Source organism: Dunckerocampus dactyliophorus, chromosome 12 (assembly GCF_027744805.1).
Source record: "Dunckerocampus dactyliophorus isolate RoL2022-P2 chromosome 12, RoL_Ddac_1.1, whole genome shotgun sequence".
Lineage (NCBI taxonomy): Eukaryota > Metazoa > Chordata > Actinopteri > Syngnathiformes > Syngnathidae > Dunckerocampus > Dunckerocampus dactyliophorus.
In genome coordinates, this window is record NC_072830.1 from 12,656,301 (window position 1) to 12,679,961 (window position 23,661).

At 41.6% G+C, this 23,661-nt stretch overlaps 1 protein-coding gene across 5 annotated transcripts in view; it reads left to right on the forward strand.

The window, feature by feature from the left end:
* Nucleotides 1-23,661, forward strand: part of bcas3 (BCAS3 microtubule associated cell migration factor) — a 302,194-nt gene that overhangs the window by 112,990 nt on the left and 165,543 nt on the right. For all 5 annotated transcript variants that reach the window (XR_008573121.1, XM_054793877.1, XM_054793879.1 and 2 more), the window contains 2 exons: nt 3,303-3,499; nt 3,713-3,810. Coding sequence is in view for 4 of the 5 variants with exons in the window: in XM_054793877.1 (XP_054649852.1) it covers nt 3,303-3,499; nt 3,713-3,810 (295 nt within the window). In the remaining variant the exon portion in view is untranslated. The remainder of the gene's footprint in view (nt 1-3,302; nt 3,500-3,712; nt 3,811-23,661) is intronic.

Here is a 23,661-nt window from a genome sequence, read left to right on the forward strand (position 1 = left end):
GCAAGAATGTCATGGTTGTTAGAAAAATGATGTTCAGACATGTTGGTTTTTCAGCCTGGTTAACCCCCACAGCTCTCTTCTCGGATGTCGGCAGGTAACCCTCTAGGTTTTTGCCATCAATAATTCCGCTGCATGCATAATTTATTGGCTCAAATGCGTCCCACTTAGCTTGCAGAAGTTGTGGTCTACATCTGCCATGATAGTTTACCAAATAGCAAAAAAGGCCACCCAGGAGACGCTAAGGCAATGGTGTATTACCAAGCATATTGGAATGTGTTGTTTACACGATATCATTCTCATATTTTACATGCAAAAGACATATGCAGTTATTTACAGCAACTTTACAGATACTTTTACAATATCGTCCATCCATCCATCCATCCATCCATCCATCCATCCATCCATCCATCCATCCATCCATCCATCCATCTTCTTCTGCCTATCTGGGGTCGGGTAGCAGCCTAAGCAGGGAAGCTCAGGCTTTTTCTCTTCACGACTACTTCAACCAGCTCCTCCCGGTGGATCCCGAGGTGTTCTCAGGCCAGTTGAGAGACATAGTCTCTTAAACGTGTCCGGGGTCTTCCCCGAGGCCTGTTGTGACATGTGGACCTTCCATCGAGCTTTAGAGACTGTACTGTTGAGCTTGGCGACTGGACGTGATATCAATAGGGTTAACTGGCAAAACACACACACACTCAAACGCAACAATCCCCATACAGTACCTTCTTCATCAGTCAAATTTCCCTAGCACACGTTTTTTTCCCAATATTTGCAATAGGCCTCACCTCACCCCCAATGTCATACATTTCCTTGTGTCACTTCTTCTCATAACACCCTAGCGCTCTAATCACACTAGACTAGGGATGCACGATAATTATCGAATTGCTAATCATCACAATGCATTGTCATGTTGACGGTTCCCGATCACGGTGCATGATAATGATCAGACTGAAAATCAGCGGGCCGAGATGAGGGAATTGTGACATCATACCGATAAATCCGATAACATTAAAAATAGCTCAGAAAACCAGTAATTTAAAAAAAAAAATATTCAAATGAGGCGAGACAACCCGTAATGTGCAGGTGAGCAAATCAAGCGCTGCTTTTTTCTCTTGTCTGTGAGGTTAATAGCCTGTCGTAACTTCCCCTGACCTCACTTGTAAACAAACATTCACTTTCCAAAGAAGACATTTCGCATGCTAGTTGTACTAAAATCTTCCGCAATGAGGGGAAAAAAAAAAAAAAACATCGAGCACATAAAAAACCTTATCAGCCATCTGAAATGCCAGCGCCATGGCGTTTGAAAAGTGCAAAAGGTTTGCCAGAAACCTTTATGGTGTCACACCGGCTGCTCGGAGCATGTGCCTGATTACAGTGTACCTTGCTGGGCCACGCCAGGTGGCTCCTCTGGTTCTCCTGATAGTAGTGATGTGGTAGTAGTGATGTCATGATATTTGATTCGGAAAAAACAACAGTTGCGTACAGTTTGTCAAAATCCTAACTGTTCGAGTGTGCACAAACTATCGTAAAATCTAAATTTAAAAAGTAGATATAAAAAAGTTATGTTTTTGGTATCATATCGGTCTTGAGAAGTAGAAAGATATCTCTTAAAAGTTATCGGTAAAAAGATAGCATGCATCTCTACACCAGACCTTAGGCCGTAGTGCAGGAGCAGTCCATCATCATGATCTGAGCCCACTAAAGAGGCGTTTAATATCACTACATGACTTACATGGATGCCATAACATTATCACTCAAACTCATTCATGTAGTCGTACAGCTTAAGTTGGCTTAAGCCGGTCCTGTTTATGCCAACAACCAGCCTATGTTGAACAACACAACTTGGAAAGGGCTACACACGTTCCAGTACCACCGGCGAATGGTGAAAAACTGCGGGTAATTGATGCAGCCATAAAAATACCTATTTTTAACTATTATTCACATCCCGTTCATTTTTAACATGCGGCTTTCTGAGTGCACTCAGACGGGAGGTAGGGCTTGCGCCCTAAGCCGAGAAAAAACGCTCATGCCAGCCTCATTTTAGCTTTGTGACCTGTATTTGATCAGGAAATGTGCATATTCAGCCATTTTTATTTCAGAAAATGTTAAAAACGGTTGGAATCACACAGAAAAAAACATTTATAGTACATTGAGGGAAAGGCTTCTTGAGACGTCATCTGTACTTCTGTGAAGAAAGTGTTGAACGTTTCGCTCCTCATCCGAAGAGCTTCGTCAGCGAACTAATAAGTGCTGGTAGCCTAGGCCTTAAATACAGTAAGAGTGGGCGGAATTGGTGTGCCAACACCCTCCTCCTATGGTTCCTTACACTAAGACTGGGCGGAGTAATCCTGCCATTAGCACCTTCGAACAAAGGGAAGTGTAGCTCCCTGTAGTTGGGTATGAACGACTCTGATACTGGCTAGTTAGCATCTATTGTTCTGGCTTGGCCCAATTCCGCCCACGCTTACTGTATTTAAGGCCTAGGCTACCAGCACTTGTTAGTTCGCTGACGAAGCTCTTCGGATGAGGAGCGAAACGTTCGACACTTTCTTCACAGAAGTACAGATGACGTCTCAAGAAGCCTTTCCCTCGATGGACAACTCCTGTACGACTGAGAGCCTACACAGACGCATTTATAGTACAGTTCAATGCACAAGTGTTATTTACTTTATTATTATTATTATTGTTTACTTTATTTTATCATTAGATAGTTTATTTTTTGCCTCACCTGACTGCACATCACCGTCTACAATATCATATGAAAACAGAAGAATCCAAATGAAAATATGCACAAATAGAGCGACGGTATGTCTCCAAAGTGCCATAGGTGGGAAATCCGTTACGATCCACCATTCTTCTTGGGTCTCTGGACAAAGTCCCGAGTTAATGTGCAGGCGATGGTTAGTTCTGTTCCAGTTATGGTGACAGCCGCTTATATCGACCAGCTAGTCCAGGGGTCGGCAACCCGCGGCTACAGAGTTGAATTTTGTTGTTCTAACAGGTAATTTTTTTTTTTTAAATGACAGTTTTTACAAGTTTATAAGCTGTGTGATGTTTTGTGGCTCCAGACATTTGTTTTTACAGGAAGAGGAGGCAAAATGGCTCTTTTGATGGTAAAGGTTGGCGACCCCTGAGCAAGTCTAAGGAGCTTTTACTGTACGACCCTTTAAACATGTCTTTCTAGCCCTGTCTCGCAAACGAAACGGTTGCTGTTGCTTTTCTCATTTCCGTCCAGGTGATTTTGACGTTTATGTTAGGCCTGTAAAGACATGTTCTCATGTTCTCACATTTGTTTTTTTCAGGTGGAGATTGTGACTCATACAGGTCCACATCGTCGCCTGTGGATGGGACCCCAGTTTCAGTTTAAGACCATCCATCCTTCAGGCCAGACCACCGTCATTTCATCCTCCTCTTCAGTGCTTCAGTCCCAGGGTCCGTCGGATGCACAGCAGCCTCTCCTGGACTTTGACACAGATGACCTGGATCTACATAGCCTGAGGTACTGTCAAATAAATGACATTATTACACTCTTTTCATTATTATTGTGATTTTACAGTACATTTGTCACTGCATAAAAATGTACAGTCAGACAATGTAGTCATGTCAACCTGCCAATAAGAACTGTCCTTTTACAACGTGTACCTCTGAGGTTACGTTTGAGTTCTGTCTCTTTCCAGTCACGTACTGTACATACTACATTTGATATGTTTAGGATCCAGCCGTTGCGTTCGGATCCAGTCAGCATGCCTGGGTCGTCAGGGCTGGTGTCTGATCGTCAAGGACAGGTGAACATCATGGATGCCGGTCCAGGTAGGAAACTGAATAGTTTTCTTTTGTGTTTTGCCCTGATGATTGTACAACACCTACACCACCTTTTCTTCTTTGACGCATGCTGGTTGTGTTTGATGGGTTATCACGCGCATTGAGAGGATTTATAGAAGACTTGCTTTTGATGGCCAGTTGGGCAGCTGTGTTTGTGACCAGTGGCCGTGTGGTGGAAAGGAACCATATCCTAATTGGTGGTAAAGGTGCTACATTGTCTTATCGTTCATCAGGATCAATATGTTTGGTATTGCTTTGTGTTTTGACTCAGGGTGTACCATTACATGTAGTCGCCATATAATTTTTGGATCCAGTACAGAAGTGTATCAATTTCCACACGGTACACATTAAAAGTGAGGAACAGGAAGTGTTTATGGCGTTACGCGACTACCCGGTAAACACATACAGTGTAGTCCAGCCTTTGGCTAGTGGGAGTCATGGCTAAAGATCGTGGCCAGGATAATCCAGAGCTTGAAAACCCTTCCATTGTACACTTGGTTTCCCCGGTGAAATAATGAAAGCAGTCTGCCGCCATTGTTCAGTAGCGATGGGGAAGAGAGATATGCGAGTCGTGAACCGGTCATTCAAAACTTGCAGGTTTTTAGTGAATTGGGATTCACGGGTACCTGTCGCCGTTAACTCATTCACTTACTCACCCTTGCTACCACCAGCTAAATTAAAAAAGGAAAAATGTTACTCGTACTGCATTTGTATAAATGCATTAACAGCGTGGAAGAACCAACAGATCTGCTACTTGTCTCAGATGAACTCTCCTTTCCTCTTGCTGCTTGAGCTGCATCACAGGCTCGACAAAATGGTAATTCGTTCATCTCGTGAGTTTCAATGACTCACGAGCTGACCGAGACTCTATTTTCACTGACTTATGGATACTCGATTCACTTGAGGCGGACTTGTTGCACATGTGCGAGTTTCTGCGTATGTACGTTGTGACGAATGACCGTGAATCGAGTACCCAATTCACTCCAATGACTGACTCATAAGAACTCAAGTTAGTAAAAGGAATCCAGTTTCCCATCACTAATGGGGAAAGGGGTTTAAAGCTGAAACTACTGTATTTTCCAAACTATACGGCCATGGCTAGGGATATCCGATAATATCGGCCACCAGTAATTATCAGCCCGGTATGGGCATAAAAATGTGATATCGACCAACATCAGTATTGTTTTTTTCCCTACAATGAAAGCCGATATAGAGCTTTTAGCGCCAATTTTGCGCACATTTTTAACATTATTGAATCATGGAGTTAATACTGTGCCGCTGACAAGTCTGTGAGGAAGAAGTAACTCTTTATTTAGGAAGCAGAGTAAAAACAGAGCTCACAGCTGAAAAACCATCACACATCAACGTGCTGTTGTTAAATAAATAAATATATACAGTATATACAGTATATATGTATACCCTATGTGTGTGTGTGTGTATGTATATTTATTTATTTATTTTATTTATTTATTTATTTATTTACACACATACATATATATTAGTTTTAATGCAATAATAAAGAGTATAAAATAAGAACATAAAAGAAACCCAAAATATTAATCAGCAAATTCATGTATTTTAAGCAATACCCCTTTAAATAAAAATAAATTACATCTTTCGAAAAATTACGTAAATCAAGGCACAAGAAACAGCTAATATCGGACTTCCCTACATCCGTATTCATGGTTCACGCCAGTATGTTTGGCCATGATTGTAAGTTGCTTCAGAGTCCCATCAGTCAGGAAATGCCTGATGAAGAGTAAAAAAACATATACAGGTATAAGTGCCACTGTACTATAAGTGACCTTTGGTGGTATTTATGATGGAGCTATCAGAGCCAGTTTTTTTTTTTGTTTTTTTTTAGGAGTGTCATGGCGCCACTCCTAACAACATTAAATTCACAAGAGAAGAAGAGCAAGCCACAGGGAAGGGGCAATGTTTACACCAACATGGACACAAACTAAAATACACAAGCTAAAATAAGTCATTTTTTAAAAGTATATGGTAAAAACTCTTTAATAAATGTTGTCAGAGAAGACACTTTTAATATGTGACATGACGCTTGGACGCATCCCAGTGTGTAGAAACGCACATTTCTCAATCCACACAGCTATCATAGCACTATGCTTGCACATTACTTACAGACAGAAACGTGTATTAGAAAGTATTGCATAAGAAAAAGTGTCCGGTACGCTCTGTATCATTCAATTGGTGTGCCGAACTGCGATTCTACAAGCTACCAACTAAGCATCTGGACAGACTGAAGCAGTGGATACTGGCTCTCAACTTAGACCCAACGACATCACTAGTAAGACTCAGACCTCACAGAACATTGTTGGGGCAGCCCTCCCCTCACTGCAAGACATTTATAAAACTAGAGTCCTACGCAGAACACACAACCTCATCAAGGACAGCACACATCCACAACACTCATTATTCACACTCCTACCGTCAGGCAGACGCTACAGGAGTTTGAAGTCCAGGACCACAAGACTGACAAACAGCTTTTACCCACAGGCCATCAGGCTCCTCAACGAAGCACTCGCACACGCCGCACGCAACCCACGCACACACTCATAGCACTTTATTTATTTATTTGTATTATTTATCTGTATTAATGTCTCTTCTGTTGTTGTTGCTTAATTTATTGGTATATATGTTTATGTGTTTATGTTTCTTATGTTCTTATTCTTTCATTTGTTTTCTTTCTTTTCTTGGGAGAATGAACAGAATAAGATTTTCATTGCATGGTATAACTGCTGTTGTACTATGCACATGACAATAAAACTCTCTTGAATCTTGAATCTTGAATCTTGAATACAGTAGATGGTCGTTTGCTCTCAGCGTTTTATACTTGAGGACTATGCTGACTTTAGCAATACAACGGAGAGCACAAGTCTTGTGCTGAAAGATACAGCCATCCCATCATCTTAGTCAGAGTAGACATTGTAAGTTTTATTAGGAAAGTTTCATTATGCTCTTATTGTGTCCATGAAACGTATAGCACCAGTGCTACATGCTAACACTGAAAGAATGGCTTAGTGTTTCACTATAGCTGGATCTGCCTAGCACCCAACCCCTCTGTTTGGGAGGAGTAAACGTCCAAAGTTGTCGCCGTCGGCTCCCACACAGTCTGCCATGATTAATGATAGCAAACGCTCTCTTTATGCTGCTGTTGTTGACGGAAGCAGCGTCCGTTGCTGTGGGCTCTGTGAAATCAATGCAACCGGGAAGGGAGTATGCTTAAAATGACTAAAATACTGTTACTGTGCTCTTAAGTATAACATGTTATTATGAATGTACCTGTTAGTACATGAATCCCATTACGTGCATTATTAGCTGCCTTTTTTCTCACTTCAGAACGCACAGAAAAGACGTGTGTTCATGTCTCATATAAGGATTGTGGACGATGGGCACGATTCTAAAAAAAAATGGTTTTCCTATAAAACAGCAACAGCTAATATACATAATTGTACTTGTGAAGTGTGTGTAAGTGTCAGAACTGAGCGGTTCCTCCATGTGCAGCCAGTGTCCTTTTAACCTTCCTGTGTAGCTGGTGCAGAGCAGCAAGAAGTAATGGAGTTGATGTTTATCAATACGTGTGGATGGGGAGGCTTCAGTGTTGTGTCCTGCCACTGCCATGGCGCCACCTCTTATCTCACACTCATCTTTTATCTCACACTCGGAAGAACACGGCAGTGTGTGGCAAAACTTGCCTGATGAGCCACAGAGAGCAATAGGAAACATTGACTGTATGAAAAGAAGGCATCGATTTGAAGGATTGACTGAAGGTTGAGTTGTGAAGTGTTGATAGTTTAAATAATCCAAATCTATTTTCTCCATCATGTGACAGAATTGACATGCACAGTGATTTTTGTGTTTAATTTTCTAGGTTAATGTGCCCATACAGTATCCAATCCATGTTTTCCCTCAGACTTGTCCGACTCGGTGAAGCCATTAAGCTGCACTTCTCCTCTCAGTGACTCATTTACAGTCAGTCAGTCTCCCCAGTGTCTCCTGCCATCTTATCTCCATACACTCTGCTTATCTCTACTTTCCCTGAGGTGATGGGACGCCATCTGCAGTGACACACACACATGCACACGGACACACACGTATGTTGTATACTACACTAGGCTGCACTGTAGTTACTGTTGTACTGTCAGAAGAGCTATGTTTCCATGTGTCCCAGTCTACACAAACACCGCAAACACAACCAAACTAATGTGTAGATAGATCCTTACAATGGGAACCACTTCAAACCAAAATGTAGCCTTTGGTTCCTCGAATTTGTAAAATAATATATAATATAAGGTTGCAGCTGCTGGAAACACACATTAGCATCAGGAAATTGCCCTTGAGGTTCTCTGATTTGAGGTTCATGATGGTGATGAGGGTCTGATGTTTGTCACCATTTCTGTTAATTATTTTTATTGACAATCTGTACTCCCGGGCAAGGTGTTGAGGGTGTCCAGTTTGGTGGCCTCAGGTGCTCATCTCTGCTACTTGCAGATTTTTCGGTGCTGAGGGCCTCATCAAGCTGTGACTTTCACATTTATCGAGTGCAGAGCCTCCGACATGAAAGTGTGGTGTTCAATTGGAAAAGGGTGGATTGCACCATGTGGGTTGGGAGCCAGGTCCTACCTGCGGTGGAGGAGTTCAAGTATCTATCTATCTTGGTGCATTTGTGGCAGTTTCAAGGATTTTGTCCAACGGGAGTCAACATTCCCGAACCAAATGATTCCACGTATGATATTAAAAGAAAGAGGGCAAGACTTTGGGCTTTGGCAGTTCGTAGACAACTTCCTGCAACATCTGTTCTGAGGAGCATGCGCATGGATGTCGGAGACAGGAGTGGTTGGTGAGGTGAGCCGCTTCACTGACACTTTTTAAAAACAATTTTCCGATGACAATAACAACTTTGCCTACATCGTCGAGTCCCTGTTATTCAAGTTTCGCATGGCAAAACGCCCCTTTCTGTGACATATGGGTCGGATATATGCGACCTGAACATTGAGACTGCAGTATATCGGATACGTATTGGATTTATAACGACATACGTTCGAGGCCTGAGTTGCATTTGAAAAGTTAAAAATTGTACTGTTCATGCTGACATGAAAAAAATCAGACACAGGTCACATATGAGCAAAAAAAAATACATTACAATTGACCTGCAGTGTGAGCATAGCCTATGCTGTGGGGATGTTTCCTCACTCAGGGTACAGGAAGACACCACCTTTGAGGGGCTGAGGAACAGCACCATGTCCTGGAGAAATATTGGATCAGAACCTCCTCAACTCGGCCTGAACACTGAAGAAGAAAAAGGGTCTTCCAGTACGACAAGGACCCAAAACGTACAGCCAAACTGCAAAGGAGTGGCTCAAAAATAAGTACATTAAGATCCTGGAGTGTCCTCGCCATTCTCTGGACCAAATCCCATTGAACATCTGTGGAGGGACCTGTTGTGTGCAACCCTCTGTGCTCGGCAACAAGACTTCCTCCACAAAGTACTAAGTCATGTTTTACTAACTCATTTCAAAGCGCAAAGAACTGACCCTCAGTTGTGCCGTCTCCTGCGTCATCACCGTGCAAGTGTGTACGATGTAAACGTGTTTTGAGTACTTTGAAGGTAGAAAAGGATCACCAAAATAAAAGCCCATTTAATGGTCTCTAATGTTTTCAGTGTAGCATCAATTGTGTACATCCAGCATATCTTTTTCTTTGTTTGTGAAGAGGTGGACTGATTTCCAGTTAGACTATACTCTGTGGCGTTGTGGTCCTTGAAGTCCATATCAGCAAAGCAATGAAAGAAAACCAGACTTGGAAGAGATAACTATGTCAGACTGTAAGACTAAGATCTTAGTGCTGCTTGTTTATTGTGTATCCCGATGAATCTCACAATCTTGCCCCACGGTGCTGTATAGTTGTGTTTTGACTTGACAAAGAAAGTCACCCTCCGCCACGACAGGAAATAACAAAACACCGTGCCTTGCTTTGGCCTTATTGTCCTTAGCGGTGCCGTCTACAGTTCCACATCCCCGTCTTTGTCAAGAAGATGCATGAGATTTATCTTTGGAAGAGAATCGGGATAACATGCAGCAAGCAGGATGAGATTGAGTGAGCGTTTGTCACTGAAGATGGCTGCTGCAAGTTGCCGGTGGGACAGCACAGACAGGCGCTGGCTGCATAGCATGGATCCCGCTCAGAGATTTTCCATGTTTTGCTCAAAAGATCAGTGGGAGCTGCTTTATTTTCCTAACTGCGTACCTACTGTATACAGTCATGGCCAAAAGTTTTGTGAATGACAGAAATATTAATCTAAAGTCTGCTGCCTCCGTTTTTATGATGGCAATTTGCATGTAGTCCAGAATGTTAGGAAGAGTGATAAGATGAATGGAAATTAATTGCAAAGTCTCTCTTTGTCATGAAAACAAACTTAATCCCCACAAAAAAACAATTTCCACTGCATTTCAGCCCTGCCACATAAGGAGCAGCTGACATCATGTTCGTGATTCTCTGCTTAACATAGGTGAAAGTTTTGACAATGACAAAGGCTGGAGCGACTCTGTCATCCTCATTGAGTAAGAATAACAGACTGGAAGCTTTAAAAAGGGATGTGGTGCTTGAAATCTTGGTTTTTCCTCTGTCAACCATGGTTACCTGCAAAGAAACATGTGCCGTCATCATTGCGTAGAACAAAAAGGGCTTCACAGGCAAGGATATTGCTGCTAATAGGATGGCACCTAATCCAACCATCTATCACATCATTAGGTTGGTTGAGAGGTTCAGTTGCTCTGAGGAAGGCTTCAGGGTGCCCCAGAAAGTCTACTATCTCCGAAGGTTGATTTAGCTGTGGGATCAGGGCACCACCAGTGCAGCGTTTGCTCAGGAATGGTAGCAGGCAAGTGTGAGTGCATCTGGCCGCACAGTGAGGCGAAGACTTTTGGAGTAAGGTCGCAAAGAAGCTACTTCTCTCCAGGAATAGCATCAGGGACAGACTGGTATTCTGCAGAAGGTGCAGGTATTGGACTCCTGAAGACTGGGGTAAAGCTGTTTTCTCTGATTGTTTTGGGCAACCAGAAAAAAAGCTTGTTCAGATAAGAAAAGGTGAGTGCTCAGGTGGAAGGCATGGCTCAGGTGGTAGAGTGGTTGTCTCCAACCTGAAGGTTGTGGGTTTGATCCTCCCGTGATCGTGTCAAAGTGTCCTTGGGCAAGATACTGAACCCCCAGTTGATGCTGATCATCAGTAGGTAAATGTGCTCACAGTGTAAAAGCGCTTTGAGTGCCTTGGAGGTGGAAGAGCACCATACAAGTGAAAGACCGTTTACCGTTTACCGTCAGTCCTATGTCATGCCAACAGTAAAGCAACCTGAAATCATTCCTGTGTGGGGTTGGCCAAGGGAGTGGGCTCACCCACTATTTTGCCTCAGAACTCAGCCATGGATAAAGAATGGTACCAAAACAACCTCCTGAAGCAACGTCTCCCAACCAAACACTTTGGTGATGAACAATACCTTTTCCAAAGGCAACAGCAAAAGTGGCTTTGGGGAACAACATAACATAGTAACATCTAACAAAAAGACTGAAAAACACTGATGCAGTAGACTGTGTCATTCTGAAAACTTTTGGCCACGACTGTCCATGCCACATACACAGTCCATATGAAAGGTTGTCACAATATACTAAAAACAACCATAAAAACCTAAAACGGGTCTCACAGTCCTTTAGTGTAGTATAGTGACTGTGTTATGTTGGCCAATTGTGAATGTGGACAAAAGCACAAAAGGTAGCATCAAAGTTACGTTTACAGGGTATTTTGTTAGCATTAGTGGCTACAGTCATGTACAAAAGTTTGGGCACCCATGACAATTTCCATGAATAAATAAATGGATATTTGGATCCATGATTTCATTTTGATATATCACATGACTGATGGACACAGTAATATTTCAAGAGTCAAATGACATTTATTGGATTAACACAAAATGTGCAATCTGCATCAAAACAAAATTTGACAGGGGCAGACATTTGGGCGCCCCTGTGATTTTGTTCATCCCTCTAACTGCACTGGGTAATTGAAACACAAAAGGGGTTTTGTGAGTTCATTAATCCTTGAATTTCATAGATGCATCCAATCATCCAATCAAAGGTACTTAAGGTGGCCAGTTGCAAGATGGTTTTCTCTTTGAAAATGTTGTGAAGATGAGCAACATGGGGTCCTGAAAACAGCTGTCAAATGACCTGAAAATGAAGATTGTTCAACATCATGGTTTACGCAAAGGCTACAAAAAGCTATCTCAGAGACTGCAGCTATCAATTTCCACTGTGAGGAAACATCATGAGGAAATGGAAGACCACAAACACGGTTATTGTTGAGGCCAGAAGTGGCAGGCCAGGGAAAATATCACAGAGGCAAAGACGAAGGATGGTTAGAACTGTCAAAGACAACCCACAGACCGCTTCCAAAGAACTATAACATCAACTTGTCGTTCGTCGCCTGAGGTATGCAAAATAACATTTGGACAAGCTAGCTTCATTTCGGAATAAAGTGATGCATATTGCACATCTTCTGCTCATCCAATAAACCTCATTTCACTCTGGAAATATTCCTCTGTCAATCAGTTATTTGACACATCCATCCATCCATCCATTTTCTATACCGCTTCATCCTCACTAGGGTCGCGGGGGCATGCTGGAGCCTATCCCAGCCGACTTCGGGCTGACACATTCAAATGAAATTGTAGATTTGTAAACACCCAATGATTTATGAATGAAAATGATGGAAATTGTTAGGGGTGCCACTGTATGTATTCTTCATGATGACCGCATGCCACTGGAACACAGTACCCCCTTGTCCCAGCGATTGGAAGTACAAAGGAGGGTTTTTCCCTGACACGGTGCCTGACGAAAGAAGGTGGGGATTGTTGGGTGTACACCCCAGAAAAACACCCTCGCCGTACTTCCTCATTCCTTCATTCTTCCCTCCTTAGCTGGGTAATTGTTTCAAAGATGAGGCACCTGTTGCTATATATTCTTTTTCTCTTTCTAATGTGCACTTAGGCCAGTAATCCATACCCGCCAATTACCTCTCCGCCTCATAATGGGGCCTTGTGTTTGGGTGCCATAGTGGCCACACTGACAACAGTTATTGTCCAGAAAGATGCCCGGCCATCTGATCCCTTCCTTTAAGTCAAATACTCTCATTTCCCGAGAGCCCCCCCCCCAAACCCCCACCCGTCTTCCTCTCCGCATTCTATGTTCCTCAATAGGCACCTTTGTCACCTTGCTGTCGCTCTATCATCCACCCATCCTGTCACCTCGGGGTGTGTTTGATGACCCGTTGGTTGATGACAGGTCTTAACAGCAGACGTCTGTGCTCGTATCATTTTGCTTTGTCATCGCCCGTAATCAAGTCACGCTAATGAGTGAAAAAGGAGCCGCTGGAAAAAGGAAATAAGGACAAGTGACTCAGATAGTTGACATTCTTCCGAGTTTCTTCATCTCCTAACGTGGACGTGCACGTTCAAAGATCTTTGTGCGTTTACGTATTTTGCCGGGAAGGCCAAGCGTTCCCAAGCTTTGACAACGGAAGAGGATTCTCAAGCACTATCGCTAGCCAAAGGCTGGACTGCACTACGTTTGTTTACCGAGTAGACACGTGATGCCAAATTCACTTCCTGTCCATGACTTTTAATGTGTACCATGTGGGAAATGTGCTTTTCTTGTTTAATTGTATGTTTAAAATAGGAAACAAGTGATAGTGGCTGCAGATGATCCCCGGGCCACACTTTGGAGACCCCCTACACCAACTAATCTCGCAATTGTCATTTTTGTTGTTGTTTTTTCCATCAACACTACTTCTATTTGTTGTGTAAACCCTTTGAAATGTACGTTGGATTGAAGAATTGTCAATGTGCGTTAGTGCTTTGCAGGGTTGGAATGGTTTGGCCATATGTTTTATGATTTATGGCTGGCCTTTGCGTGACAGCGAGAGGGTGTAACACGGATTGATATGGATGAGTGATGATCAGGTTTTTACACTCCCGTCCTTTCTCTCTCTCACACTTGGAGTCTGTGAGAGATAGAATGCATGACAGCATTAGTATTAGCAACAGCAAGTACATGATGCATGTGTGCCCGTGCAGCTCTGGGTGTGTGTCTGTGTGTGTGTGTGTGTGTGTGTGTGTACATTGCCGGGGGGCAGTGAAGCCTGAGCAGCTGCTCTGTGTAGTGACTGAACAGACACCAATGTGTCAGGCATCTGCCACGCGTTCACCTTTCTGCCAACCCACTGGAGTGTGTGTGTTCGTGTGTGTGAGTGTGCGTGTATGGTTACGCATTTTTGTCCAGATTTGTATGTATTTTTTTAAATTGCATGTTGTATTAATGATGCTGCAGATAAGAAAAGTATGTTTTTAGCTTTGGTAGACTATTACAGAGCGTCTGTAAAGTCTGGACACACTGGCAAAAATTCTAATTTTACATAATTATGGAAAAATAATACCTATATAAATGCATAATCTTCTTTTTAATTGAGTTTATTTGTACCCTTATTGTATTATTATATTGTTATACAGTATACCGTATAATATATTGAATTACTATTATGATGCATTACATATTTATTATGTATTTATTTATTTTTCCATTTAGATTGAAGAGTTTTATTGTCTATTATCCATCCATTTTCTATGCCACTTGTCCTCACAAGGGTTGCAGATTTGTTATGTTATATATCATGTATTTACTATGGATTATTTATTATTATTTTTGTTACATTTAATTAAAAATTAAATGTTTTATCTATTAATTAATGATTAATTAATGAAGCTTATTTTTGTATAATGTATGTATTGTTTGTTATTATATGTGCATATTATGTGTCCAGACTATTTCTATCATTATTATTATATTATTATATTTTATCGTTACATATGCTATATTTTATGCATTTAAAAAATGAATTGGAAATATTTCAAATTATGATTTTTTTTTTTTTTTTTTTTACCTATGAATTCATGACTAATGAAATTCAACTTAATTGTGTATAGTGTATGTCTATAATATATGATGTGTCCAAACTTGTGGGACACAGCTGCATCCTGGTATGCACGTAAATAGCTCAGCATCATAACACCACAACACAGTCGAGACAAGAATCTGCACTCGGTATATAACACTGTTGCTGTTAGCATCTTAGCACCAAATCCCAGGAAGTTTCGAAGGAAAGTTGATGTATTTTTGTTCATCCTGTCATCTATGGCTTTTTTTCCCCACTGCAGGATGATACAACACATGTTCAACAGGAGTGATGTAGCTTTTTTCCCCCCACCTCTTCCTTTTTTTGCGTTCCCTCGTCTCAGCATTGTCCCGACACAATTTCCTTCATGTGTTCCCCCGCCCCCCTCCAGATGCAAACTCTCACTGACATGTTGCACGCTAATTTACTCTCGAGAGGTGTGGAAGCAGTCCCACTTTCTCACACAACGTAACACACACAGTCACTGCAATTCCTCTTCAGTATGAACATTCTTCATTAATTCATTGCTGTTTTTGCCTCATAACTTTGTTTCATTTGATTGAAGCACCGCTTTTTTAGCTTTTTATATACACTTGAAATGTGGAGGCGGGATCTTGCTTCTATTGGCCGTACGTTTGGGATGACCTGTCAGTCACTGAGATCAGACTTTGTATTCAAGACACAGCCAGCCATACACACACGCTTATTATTGAAAAAAATCACTATTCAACATGCATTGTTTGTGACTAAATATCTTATTTCGTGTCAAACATGACTCGCCCATGTTCACATATGTCATAAATATGACATTTTTTAACTTTACTACATAAAAAAGTTGATTTATGCCAATACATTTTAGGTTTTTGCCAGGGTGAGTAAAAATGTCAGCTTTTACTAAAAGTTTTATAACGTTTTGTCCAACACGTTGACGGCTTACAAATGGTAAATGAATACTGTAATTATAATACAAGTTCACTTAACAATATATTTAATATACAGTCGTCCCTTGCAATATTGCCGTTCAATTATCACTCCCTCGCTATATGTTTTTTTTTTTGTTTTGTTTTTTTTTTCGGAAATTAATTTATTCATAAATGATGGCTTTTTCGTGGTAGACTGTGGTCTCTTATTAAATAAAGCATATTGAAAAACAAGTGGTATGTAATATTCTGGTCACTAGATGGCAGTAATGACACAAAACATTAAGGCATTAGCTTACATTACATTACCTTAACACTGCATGAAGTCATGAAGTCAGCCATGGCATGTCCCACAGGGTACAGTGAAAAAAGTTCTCCTCCCATTCCATGTGGAAGTAGTACGTTTATAAGAAAGAAATACGATGCTAACTGGTTATCTCCAGTCCCTGCAGCATAAGAGTTTGTGTAAACATTGAATAATAGGAGTGTAAAGGTGACTATGGGGTGTTAGTTCATTTGCATAGGGCTCTAATAGTGTTAAAACTGTATTTTAAATGCCATAAACAGGTTTTCTATGCCCTAACTAGGAAAATATTCAATTTATTAACATTCCATTGACATAATTTATTGCGGAAATGTATGTATCGCGGTCGGGTCTGGAACCAATTAACTGCTGTAAACGAAGGACGACTGTAATCATTTAATAAAATTTCATCAAATGCAAATATGAATGTAATATGATATATGATGTAATATATGTAATATAATTTGATTTTCAAAAAGTCAAAGAATACTGCATTTAAAAATACCTTCAAACCTCACTTTTCGAACGCCGCTGTTTTTGTATGACTCGGTTGTCGACGAAAAACGTTGCCCTGATTTTTGTACGCTGTCTTCTTTTTCGTACAGTGTTGTGTGAAATCCAAATCGAAAGCAGCATACGCGTTGCCAACTCACCGGCTGCACATTTTTTCTTGAGTGCGCCTGCTACATAACCCGCCACGGGGCCAAAGAAAGCGGCGAGTGGCAGCAGTTTGATAAAGACGCTAAGAAACATATTGAATTTAAGAAAGAGCTCATCGGAAAGTATGAAGATGGTGTCCCTCCCTCCCCCTTACCTCATTTCTCTCCCCTCCTCGCCGTTTTCACCACGAAGAATATTCATTGAAGGTAGAAGCAATGTGAAATGTTCATTTATCCTTTTCATTCATCATTTATAATTATTTTGCACAGATTTGTGAATGTAAAATATCATTGGTTTCTGTAGGATGTGTTTTTCTTAATATTTTGGGGGACAAATTTATTGGATTTACATTATTAATTGTTGGTTTTTGTACGTTTTGGTTTTCGTTGGACTTTTTTGAACAAATTAGTTACTAGAAAAGCACTCTGAGAGCGCAGACCTCCGCCAAGCTCCATAGTTCCGCCATATTTTGATTTACAGCAAAATAATAATCATACATTTTTTGGGGATATTTTGTAGAACCTGTTGGAAACTTATCCTGTATTTTTTTCCAAGTGCTCTGACCATTTTTTGTGGAGTTAAATGTACAAATGCCAAAAATCTCACAATGTTCAAGAATCCTTAAAAACATTCCTGGATCCAGACGGTGATCCGGATCAGTTCTTCAAAAACTAATCAGTTCTTCCATATCCCATTTTAAGTCCAGAAAATGTCATCCAAATCCTTTTTTTTTCAAGTTATTTTAACACAAACAGACAAACGGTTAAATAAATGCTAGCAAAAACCGGACACCTGCGCTTGCGCTTGGCAGAGGTAATGAAAACCGAGGTAGTGTTTTTTTTTTTACGTTTCCTCCTCAAAGTTCCGCAGGTGGAGACATATAGTATTGTAGTAGGTAGTAGTAGTACTAGTGGTATACTAGTTTATTTAGCAGGTGTGTGCGTCTTTCTTGTGTGTTTCTATTGGTAATATAAACATTGTGCAGGTGTGTGAGTCCGTGCACCCACCCGTGCACGCGCGCATGCATGCGTGTTTGACTGTGAGCAGACTTTTTATTGAGATTTTATCTTTCACCTGCTCCCACCAGCCACAGAAGCGAGCATTGTGTATTGATGCAAAGGGGCAAAAGGCCGACCCCCTTCAGGTGACAACAGGTATTCTGTGTCTGCTGAAAAGGGATCATATCAAGGAGGATATTGTTTATGCAGGCTTTTGGGGCGATGGAAGGAAAGAGAAGAGTTATAGCCTTTCTCTCCTCACCTGGAAATTACGTCCTCTCGCCATTTTACAGGAGTGTGTTTCAAATCACTGCAGGAACGTGAGAAATGTCCACTTGGGAATTACTCCCCAACTTCCTGTCTGTCTCTCACTCGGCATGTGTGTGTGCGTGTGTGAGAAAATGGAGGGTGGATGTGAGAAAAAGCTTTGTTGAGTCGGTCTTTCCACGCAATGATCCGTCTATAAAAATACACTAAGACGTTTACATACAGTCATCATGACAATGAATGCCTTATCAATGTTGGACCATCAAAGATGCTGTTTTGTTTCTTGAAACAACGTACATCTTCAGTCATTTTTAAAAACAACACGTGGGTGCAAACGTTGCTTGTCTAAAATTGTCTAAAATTCAGATTTTGTCTCTAACCAAATCCATTTTCCCAGAAGAAATAATGTACATCCAATGATTTTGTTCCAGAAAGGGCAAAATATTTTTTTTATAGTTTGACAATTATAATCTTACACGCAGAAACAATTCTAAATGTATATAAATGATGAGGGAAAGGGATAAATTAACATTTACAGTTTACCTTCATTGGAGATGTGATTGTTGCCAAAGAAACGATGTGGCAGCGAGATCGACACGGAAACCTTTTCTTCAATTCAATAGTGTTTCTCACCTTCTTTATCAAAATGCTGTCACTTGCAACTTTCATTGGCTCCGTTTTGGCTTATTTTACAGCCATGATCCATTAAAAAAATGAAGCATGAGGCGTGTTAGTTAGCAAATAACTAGAGTCAACTGCTGATGACATCATAGACGGGCGACGGATGCTAATCAAAGATGTTTTGTGATGAAAAAAAATACAGTTGGACTCATGCGGTGTATTAATAACATGACAAGACTCTGTTTCACTGACTCACACGTTGACCAAGACTCGAGTTTCACTGACAAAGACTCAGGTTTCACTGACTCTCAAGTTTCCGAAGACTCTGGTTTGCACTGACAAAGACTCGAGTTTCACAGACTCGCTGGTTAAGGAAGACTCAAGTTTCACTGACAAATACTCGGGTTTTACTGACTCTCGGGTTGACAAAGACTCAGGTTCCACGGACTCATGGGTTGCTGAAGACTTGCAGACTAATACTCGGATTTCACGGACTCTCGGGTGGACGAATACTTGGGTTTTTCTGACTCTCAGATTGACTAAGACTCGAGTTTCACTGACAAACACGCTGCTTTCACTGACTCACGGGTGGACGAATACTTAGGTTTCACTGACTCTCGGATTGACAAAGACTCGGGTTTCACTGACTCACGGGTTGGCAAAGACTTGGTTTCACTGACTTGCAGGTTGACGAATACTCAGGATTCATTGACTCTCGGGTTGACAAAGACTCTGGTTTCACTGACTCACAGGTACTTGGCGAACACTCTCGATTTACTGACTCTCCTTCAAAGACTCGGGTTTCACTGACTCATGGGTTGACGAATACTCCAGTTTCACTGAGAAAGACTATGGTTTCACCGACTCTCGGGTTGACGAGACTTAGTTTTCACTAACTCACAGGTTCTCAGCGAACACTCGGGATTCACTGACTCTCAGGTTGACGAATACTCCAGTTTCACTGAAAAAGACTTGGCTTTCACTAACTCTAGGGTTGATAAAAGACTCAAGTTTCACTGTCAAAGACTCGTGTTTCACTGACGCTCGGGTTGACAAAGACTTGAGTTTCACTAACAAAGACTGGGGTTTCACTGACTCACGGGTTGACAAGACTTACATTTCACTGACACTTGGGTGCAACTTGTGTGCATGTGGAGAGTTTCTATGCATGTGACCGTTGACTCAAATACTCGATTTGTGAGTGACTCATAAGAACTTGAGTAAGTAAAAGGAGTCAAGTTACCGTTATTGAGTTTGAAAGTCTCACCTTAGTCCTTCAAAAATATACGTCTTGTCGTTATGGACAAATAACTTTTCATAAATCTTGTCTCCCCTGACTATAAAATGTTTAAATTAATTGAACAACTAGAATTGTTCCAGTCTACATGGAGTTATTTGTCTTATTTTGGCTGTAAAAGTGTCATACAATCTGCTCTCCGTGCTTGTGTCCCCTTTGGCAGGAGTACTTCTGGAGTTTGTCTACAATATCAACTTCTGTATCGCAAAATTTCACTTTCACAAATGAACAAAAATAGAGTGAAAATACGTGTGTAGTACGTGTGTAGTTAGCTAGTCAGTGGCTAAAATCTCCAAGCTATAAATAATTTGCGTCCTAATGAAACAACACTGCTGTCTAAAATAGCACATTTCTCAATCAGCACACTCACACAGCTATCACATCGTTATACTAGCACATTACTTACAGACAGAAGTGTATCAGAAGGTATTACAAAAGAATTTAAAAAGTGTAACAAAAGAGTCCGGTGTGCTCCGTATCATTCATTCAATTTGTGTGCCTAACTGCGTCACAACTACCTTCTCGGCATGTTCTGCAATCAAGCAAAAATGTAACAAACACGATGAAACACGAAAACCAATTGTAATAAACACCCAAATCTTTGATAAAATATCACTTTTCTACAGAGCTTTGTCGTATGAAGCTTGCGTCTCCTTCCCTTTTCCACTCACTGCCTTGCGCCTCAGTAAACAAACCCCCACTCTGCTTTGTTTCATAGCCCCGTCTTCCTGTAATGAGTCTGGAAGCTTGGGAATTATTTTCATAGTTCAAGACCTACGGTAACTTCAACCTAGCCTAGCAATACCCGCTTGTGTTTATTGATATTGACAAGTCACCATAGCAATGCAGACACAACCAGGCAGCCTCCAGTACATGGGTCATGCAGTTCTAAAAGGTTAAGAGTACATTGTAGATGTCTTGGTTGGTTAGACTTTGGAAAGAGCCGAGTAAATACAAAGAGGGAAGCAGAATCAGCACAAATAGTTGAGGAAGAGATTGGGGAAAACACACATCTGTCTTTGTCTGGCACACACAGCCTTGGCTCGCTGATGTAAGCGGTAGTGGCATCCTTAGCTCACGTTTGCATATTGTTGCTGCAGACCCTTGCATGTTTTAGCTGGGATCATAGCAGAGACAAAGCGGCAGCATTCTGAGACGCACTTGTCCTTTTCTTGCTGCTTCTGTAGTTTTGTCATACATTTTGGACAACCCAAGCGTGACCCTGACAGTTTTGCCGTCTTGTCAGACTGCAGGTTGTGTTGCTACGTTGGCTCGTGTCTGCTAGTCTGTCTCGCCTTCAATTTTTCATGACATGCTTGTCCTCAGTTTCCCTTTCATGGTCAACTTTTATTTTTAAAAGCTGCCTCACTCGCTCGCCGTTCTGGTCCCGTCACGGCTCCCAATTGCAGCATCAGCAGCGAGAGAAGCTGGTGTTGCCACGGCACCTGACAACATCCATTGCCCAAAATAAGTATTTGATCCCCTGTGGATTTTGTAAGTTTGCCACTCTTACATGATACACTCCTAACCAAAATTTTAAGACCAGTTGAAAAATTGCAAGAATGTACATTTTGCACTGTTGGATCTTCAAGAGGTTCTAATTAGAGACTTTAAATACAAAAAGAAGAAATGGGAGTGATTCAAAAAATGTTGAGAGTAGGCAATTTATTGCAAACAAGTATTAAAGTGAAATAGGTCACAAGTTTAAAGAAATAGTGCACTTTAAAAAAAATGGTTTGGACATGCTTGATGCCAGTGTTTCCAGGAGGCTAGTGGGAATGTTGCTCCAGGTGGTGAAGATGGCTTCACGGAGGGCATCCACTGAACTGATGTCCATTTTTGTAAACTTCCCTTGCATCCCCAAATGTTTTTGATTGGATTTAGATCAGGGGGACACACAGGATGGTCCAAAAGAGTGAGCTTATTCCTCTGGAAGAAGTCCTTTGTGAAGTGCAGCTTTGTCCTGTTGACAAAGTCCACACAGATGAGGGCCTTCTGTCACGACGGATGATCCCTGCAACATCTCCACATAGTCATCTACCATTTGACACCCCTGCACAACTTGAAGCTGCATTGTTCCACTGAAGGATCATGATGGCGCCCCCTCCACTGTGCAGTGTGGAAAACATCTCAGGTGGGATCTCCTTGTCATGCCAGTAACGTTGGAATCCATCAGGACCATCAAGGTTACATTTTTTTTTCTCATCAGAGAATTTAACCTTTCTACCACCTTTCAATGTCCCATGTTTGGTGCTCTCCTGCAAATTCCGAACGGCCAATTTTGTAGCGTTGAAGGAAACAAGATGTTTTTCTTCCTAAAAGTCTTCTGTGGAAGATGGCGTCTGATGGTTATTGGACTCTACTCAGCACCAATAACAACCTTCATTTAGGCTGAAGATGGTCCCGCGTCTTGACGGACAGCCAATAGGATCCTCCGGCTCAGGGCCAGTGACATTTTTCTGGGTCTACCACTTGACTTTTTTGTTCCATGGGCCTCAAGATGTTTGAAGAAGTATCAAATGAGTGTCTTACTGCGTCCAACCTCAGCAGCAATGGTGCGCTGCGAGAGGCCTTCCTTATGCAACTCAACAGTCCGACCACGTTCAAAGAGAGAACGCTTCTTTGCCTTTGCCATCAAGAGATCATGACAGTGTGAATACCTGACACTAAATCACATTCAATGCACATTTTTGCCAACATTTTGCCTTTTAAAGGCTGTGCTCTTAACCTTTTGATCAGCTGATGAACAGCCTATTTCACTTTAATGCTTCTTTGCAATAAATTGCTTACTCTAAACATGTTTTGTCTCACTCCCATTTCTTCTTTTTGCATTTTGAAGCTCTACTTAGAACCTCCTTAAGACGTACAAAGACGTCTTGCAATTTTTAACTGGTCTTAAAGTTTTGACCAGGAGTGTATAAACAATTGATGGATGACTTGATGGATAGATATTGGATGAATTGGATAGTTAGATAGCTACAGCAAGTCAGTACCAATGGTGTCACAGCACTGAATAGTTTGGTGTGTGAGAAACAGGGGGTGCGAGGAGAGGGTGTGTTGGGGGTATTGTCACTGGCAGCTAGTCGTGACATTTCAATCCCACGTTTCCACTAAAGCATTTCCATCCTTTCCTCCAGGAGTCCCCCAATCCCTTGGCCTCTTGTAATTGGGACTTTTGCTTATAATTAGTCTGTCCTACACCCCCTCACTCCCTCCCCTGTGCCTTGTGGAAGCCTGTTAGCATGGCACCTTAGCCCCAATCACAAGCATACCCATCACCCCCCCTGGCCCCCGGTCCAGTGCATCCTCCCTTCCTCTGAGGCGCACGGGGAAGGAGGTTAGAACTGCATCATTGCTAACTAGGCTAAGGAGCCTCAGAGAAGGGCCGACCCCCCCCCAGCCAGCTTCATCCCCACTGGTCATTCATGCACTAATCCAATAAATGAGCTGTGCAGCAGGACAAGCATCACACGGATCCAGACTTATCCTCATAGACCGACATGCCCAGTCTCTATCAATACACTGACTTCCAAGATGCTGCTCATTTTGTGCCTTTGTTGTCTGCACCTCAAACCCATTTGTTCCTCTTTGCATTTTGGATGTGTCTGTATAGGTTGTTTTTTTTTTTAAATATTCACCAGTGTTGGGCTATATCGGCCCAACAGGTAGGATGATTTTTCATCAAGCTGTTGGGATTGTATACACTGTAAACACTAGCGTTCCAGTGGTAAAAATAGCATTCCTCACTAAAA